The sequence below is a fragment of the Phragmites australis genome, chromosome 11 (assembly GCF_958298935.1).
Source record: "Phragmites australis chromosome 11, lpPhrAust1.1, whole genome shotgun sequence".
NCBI lineage: Eukaryota > Viridiplantae > Streptophyta > Magnoliopsida > Poales > Poaceae > Phragmites > Phragmites australis.
The window spans coordinates 29,545,830-29,552,197 of NC_084931.1; the positions used below are offsets into that span (position 1 = coordinate 29,545,830).

Genomic DNA, 6,368 nt, shown 5'->3' on the forward strand with positions numbered 1-6,368 from the left:
TGCTAGAACACGTACGTAGAACTCCGGGAAAGCTTATGGTTGATTGGACGGATCAAAACCGGACGGCAAGTCCGGCGATTTGTTTTCCACAATGCAGAATGCCGTTTTGTCGATAATTTCTCAATGCCGGCCGGCCAAATCGGTGATTTCTTCTTTTCCTGATAAGATCGAATTGCACAAGATTGACATACGTGCTAATTCGAATTTCGAGACCGTATCGATCTTCTGAAGTTCTGTGCAACTCATGAACCCAAAACAACAGAGACTATTGGAAACGTGGCAAAACATATGAAAATCATGCTTAAAAGGTTTTAAACATCATCTTACAGACAAAACTAAACAAGCTTGCCCAATTCAGGCAATTAAGGCCATATTTGTTTTTTATTTTAATTCTAGATTCTAGTCCTAAAAGTAAAAGCAAAAATAAACAATTATAATCTAAAAATTGATTCTCACTATTGTACTACAAAATCTCAAAAATCATAATATAGTATGAATGAGTTTATCCATAAATTCAGATTGTGACAATCCATAATAAAAACAAACATAGCTAAGTACCAACCACACCAAAAATCCATCAAACAGCACCGTGATCCGATCGATCGATCTCCACGAAGCTTGACAAATTATCAGCAAAAGAACGCCGCCAATTAAGCATCTAAAGTTCTGAGCCCCAAGAGCGTAACCCACGCACTGGTCCAAGTCCAGCACACAACGACCCAAGAAATAACAGAAGCTAAAACCCTACGCGACCAAGCAAACCGGATCCCTACAGCCTCAGCGACAGGTCCAGCTGCACGGTGAAGCCCCCGGCGCCGGACGAGGAGGACAGGGGCGTCGCGAACTCGGACTCCTCGGGGGCGACGCCGCCGGCGCCGTGGTGCGTGCTTGCTGCCGGGAAGAACTCGATCTCCCTGACCTCCTTCTTCTCCGGCGCCTCGGCCGCGGCTCCCCTCCTCCTCTCCCGCGCCAAGAACACTTCACCCTTCTCCTGCGACGTTGTGATTTTGGGAGTAAAGCTTAACAAGGCGACGAGATATTGTACGCGTGCGCATGATCTGATGAGAGCACTTGTGATGTACGTACCTGGCGAGCAGTGTCCGTGGCCGCGGCGAGATCGTAGATGTACTCTGGCCTGGCGGTGGTGGTGGCGGTGAAGCCTGTGGTCGGAGATGAAGGAGCTGTCGGTGGTGCGAAGGCCCTCAGCGTCTTTGGAGGCGTTAAGAAATGCAAATGCGCGAGCAACAAGGGAGACAAGATTAGGAGTCAAGAGAGGGATCACATGATCGGGGAGGATTTTAGAAGGTTACTGGCTTACCCTGGAGCAGAGGTCGCAGCGGTGACCGGTGTGGAGGCAGGAGGAAGAGGACGCAGCAGGACGCCAGATGGTGCTTTGGCTTGAAGGGTGCTCTGGCGCCAGCGGCGGTAGCAGTAGCAGCTGGGCCCGGCGGTCGGCGCCGGCGCCGGCTCTGTTGCCCGCCGGGGAGAAGCCCTCCATGCGGCCCCACCGGTCCCTGAAGTACTGCTGCTCCGGCGCCAGGGGCGGTGCCCTCTGGCCGCCGGCCGCGTGCGGCTGGACGTAGCAGATTGGGCCCACCGGCGGCTGAGGGGCCGGGGCGGACGGCTGGACCAGCAGCGGCGAGCAGTAGCGCGCGCCGGTGGCAGCTTCGAACGCCGACGCCGGCAGGTGGTGGTGGTGGTGGAGGAGCAGCGGGTGGGCCTGCGCGCCGGCGGCGCCCCCCACCACGGCGGAGAGTTCGCGCAGCGGGTCGCCCCCGCAGCGTAGCCGCTCGAGCTCCGCCACGCCGAGCCCGCGCTGCGGAGGTTTCTTGGCCACGCAACCCGCCTGCTGCTGCTGCTTTCCGGACCCTGACGAATTCCGACGCAGCCGCGGCCGCGCCACTGCCCCCGACCCTTGCTCCGGCGAGACCAGCGCCGTTGTCTCTGCCGCTGTCGTCGCTGTCAGCGCCATCTCCGGAGCGCTCGAGCCGAAGCCGGCGATGTCCGAGTCGGAGGCCGCGGTGGAGGAGTGTGGAGCCCAGAGGAAGTAAGGCGTGGTCGCCATGGGAGGAAGAAGACGAGGCGTTTGAGCTACTAGTTGCAGGCGCGGCTGCGGTGTGCGCTGTGGCAACAGGGAGTTGTCCCCTCCCGGGGCTGCTGCGTTTTATAGCGGGAGGAAGAAGTGGAGACAGGTAGTTTCGCCCCACAGACAGATGGGGCCGTACGCAGCATTCCAGGAATGTGTGTACTGTGTACTATCGACATACACGTACGTATACGATTTACATTGTTAGTGAAGTTCCTGCTTGGATCAACTAGAGTTTATAGAAAGCTAGTTTATGGTTTATGAATTGTTAAAAACTTGTTAGTAAAAAGCTAGTTAGTAAAAAATTAAGGTTGTTTGGATCCCTGGATTATAAGGTGGTTGAATTATTAGTTTTAGATATTAATTATCTATGGTACTTTTATTTTTATTACTGTATTTTTACACCAAGTTTCTAACCAACTGCGGTTAAACGGCAAGTTTCTACTGTCACCCTGTCCTTTTTGCACCGTGTCGCATCTTTCGTTTTACAGCAGTTGTTGCTGCCGCCCTATACTATGTCTAGCTGCATCCTTGATGTATATATGATGATCGACTTCTTCACGTGTATGTATTTGTGTTATCGTGGTTATATTATTAGCTATCTAGGACTAGGAGCAAGCTTCTTAATCGTATGAAGTAGCTTGCTTGTGTGTCAGATCTTGGTGGTGCCAAGAATTATGTCCACACAAATTAAAAGGCTCATGTGACATGAATATAAAAATGTTTATAGGTCCTTACAAAAACTAAAGTGCTGCAGTGCCAGTACTCCCACCTGCGCTGGTGGTAAATCTAGGAGTGCCACCACTCTCAGCTGTGACGATAGTGATCCAAGGAGTCCCACCACTCCCAGCTACGGCGACGACGACCTAAGAAGTTCTACGTGTACCTCTAGTAGCTACTCCGACGGTTCAGGAGCACGAAACAATCTCACCACTGTAGCAACAGGATCGCCGCTCAATCCTGTACGTGCCGCCGCGGCGACACGACCTGAGCTAACGGATCAAGAAGGGCCAGTGCCCCGATGCCCACCTATGACCTTTGCGTCCCTGATATATACTCTAAAAGTACATACTTCTGATTCGATCCATAATTGATTTTGTTATAACTTAAATACATATTACTTTCATGCATGCATACATACATATAGGGCCATGCTATTTAACGTGTTGCGTCTTAAATAATATTTCACGAGCTAGCGTTCGGACCAATTAAATTAGTCGGAGCATCCCAGCATGCCCGTGGATGGAAAAAAAAAAGGAAAACACATATTATAAAATAGGAAAAGACACTTTAAATAACATGAAAACACATGTTAGAAAACAAGAAAGTTGTGTTGAAGTGACCAGACATGTTTGTGGGTCGGAAACGTATTAAATTTTCATCTCGTAACTAGAGAATCCTTATTATAAAATAGGAAAGCAAACATTATAAAACAGGAAAACAAACATTATAAAATAAGAAAGCCAAAAAACACATGTTATAAAGTAGAAAAACGCCTATTAAAAAAACCAGAAAACACATATCCCTCGACTGAAAAACATCTCTCGGCTTGAACCAGAAACATAGCCAGACATGACAGAAAAACATATGTCGATGTGATCGAAAAACATATGTTAGCGTGTCCAAAAAATAATTATTGCATGACAAGAAAATATATGTTACAAAGAATGAAACCAATAATTTGCAAGTGTTGATTTATTTGACAATATATATATGGAGTACATAGGCAATAACACCCTGTGAGATTTTCTGTCTAAATAAGAAAATAATAACATATTCATGAAAGCAACCATCGGCTAATCAAGGAAGAATTGCAACTGTGCAAAAGGAGAAAAAAGAGTTTGACAGTGCATGCTACTGCTTATGCCCCAATTCTTTGGCCTAGCCTTCACTTCCTCTGGATCGTCACTAGCCAGATTAAATATTGATCAGCAAATAACAACACGTCTTTATAGAATAAGTTGGACAAGAACTATGCAATATAAAAACCCCCTTCCAAAAAATCACAAAACCTTGATAATTGATAACTCTAGAGTACGTGGAAATTAAATCTCTAATTAAGAAATCTATTGGAACATAACTAAATAGTTGAGCAAAAATACTAGGAAAATAACCAAATGACACAATTGATCGTCTGATTATCTATATATAATGGGAAACGAAGCTATGAGATCTTGATTGGATGGTTTTACCGAGAGAGATTTGGATAAGCCCACAGGAGAGGCGGTGTCGTTCTTCCCCTCACTCGCCGGATCCAACGTTGTGCGCCCAATCACAAAACCCACTGGAACATAACTAAATCATTCAATTCAACAGAAATTAAAAAAAAATACCAAAAGCTGCATCTGATCATATGATTATTACCTGTATCGAATGAGAAAGGAAGCTATGTGGCGTTGATTGGATGGTTCTACCGGGGGAGATTTGGGTAGATCCACATGAGAGGTGGTGTTGTTCTTCCCTCGCGTTCGCTGGATCTGATGTCGTACTCGCTACATCTAAGAGGGGAGAGAGAATGAGAGGGTACAAATGGCCTGGAGAGATACGACATGCCAGATCAAATCATATGGTATTTATTTTCGAACTCCACGATGCGCAAATCATAGAGCCAATGGTTTTGGTCAGTTGCAGTAGTGAACTTATTTTTTTTTGGTTAGAAGTGATAGATTTTCTAGATGCAGAAATTCAATGAAGGGAAGATAGTTATTCTAAAACTGGAAAATCCTTATTTCTTGACCGAAAAACAACGGATTACTTTTTTCTGGTTGCAGGAGTGGGGTGTAGGTATTGCTTTTTCCGGTTACATGAGTAAAATTACTTTTTTTTTCTGTTACAGGATGGTTTTTCTAGCTTTTCCTGTTGTCGAATAAATTTACTGTTTTTTTTACGCGTTAAAAACTTATTTAGTTAAATAGAATATATATATATATATATATATATGAAAGAGAGAGCGCGCTGCAGTATTTTTGACCTGAAGGGACGAGCAGGTGACGCTACATATTGTGCTCATCATCATGTCTCCAGTCCAGTAGATCACGAGATGGGTGCAGAAGGTTCAGGGCCAGCTCGAGCACACACATGCACCATCAGATTTTTATGGGACATGATAGCGCACACAGATCACACATCTTCAGAGATACTCCTAGTATGTGATGGGTTGCATCACAAAATCAGGCTTGATGTGTTCTATAGATTAGATATATACTGGTGTAGCAAATTGAGTTTTTCAATCTCTGTTTTAATTTTCCTGGAGTGCATTTCCCTTGTTTTTGTTCCAGAATAGAAGAGAGGAATTGATGAAAAAAATTACTTTGGCTTGTCAGGAGTAGTAGACCAACAGTTCATCCAAGATGAGAGGATCTGTTTCAGCGACCGTTTGATGCTTTCTTCCTATATGCAGCCATGCACACGCTGTGCTTGGAGGTCTGGCAATTTGGATCCTACCATGCAAAGAATGATTGGCTCTACACAAAATTTAAAAATCCTACTGAGAAGTCATAGCCTTGCAGCCTTCTCCCCTTCAAAGATGCCTCTAGCACTTTCTTTTCTGTGTGGGGCAGGCATGAATGAGGCATCCAAGATACGCCGACTCATCTTCGGTAGATCAGTGATGAAGCTGGTCGCCGTGCATAGCCCGATTTTACCAGGGGATATAGTAACTTGCAAGGTTCAGGTTATTTGCGCACCATATGCGACTGCCCCGTTTCTTGTTTAGCTCATTCATTTGCATTTTGAAGAACTTAACGATCACTTAAATTGTTTGATAAAAAAGTGCCTTAATTTTTGTGCCTTAATTTGGCACAAGTTGAGTTCTTTAATTAGAAAATTAGCACGAGATGCAGATGGACAACTCATAGATATATACAGGAAGAAGAGTTGGATACTCAAACTACCCTAGAGTTACTAGCTGTAACACTTTCTTGATAGGATCAACTGCATCCGGTAGCCGTTTTGCAAGCCCTAGGTGCAGTGGTGATAGGAGGGCGAGCAAAAGGGCTTCTCCTTTTGCACTGCCCAGCTTTCCTTCCCTAGAGTCCCCCCTGCACCTGCGCTCGCCCAGGGTAGCAAAAGCAATCGGTAGCCATCCCAAAAGAGATACTTGGTTAAAGCCACTAGGTGCCATGCCATTGGTGAGAACTGCCACTGCCAGTGCTTGCAACAGCCTGATCCACTGCCACAGATTTGCCAGCCGGCCTGGCCTCCCTGCTGCGTGACCAGTAGCAGGCTTGCAGTCTCCCTGGAGGACCACATGCTTGTTTGCAAGACTAGAGACTGCATTTCT

The 6,368-nt window shown here is 46.1% G+C and overlaps 1 protein-coding gene across 1 annotated transcript; it reads right to left on the reverse strand.

The window, feature by feature from the left end:
* Nucleotides 1-650: 650 nt before the first annotated feature.
* LOC133885915 (uncharacterized) lies at nucleotides 651-2,065 on the reverse strand. Its single transcript, XM_062325681.1, has 3 exons — nucleotides 1,319-2,065; nucleotides 1,087-1,209; nucleotides 651-991 (listed from the first exon to the last, which is right to left on the reverse strand). The coding sequence occupies exons 1-3, from the start codon at nucleotides 2,063-2,065 to the stop codon at nucleotides 770-772; spliced, it is 1,092 nt and encodes a 363-aa protein (XP_062181665.1). The 3' UTR covers nucleotides 651-769.
* Nucleotides 2,066-6,368: the final 4,303 nt, after the last annotated feature.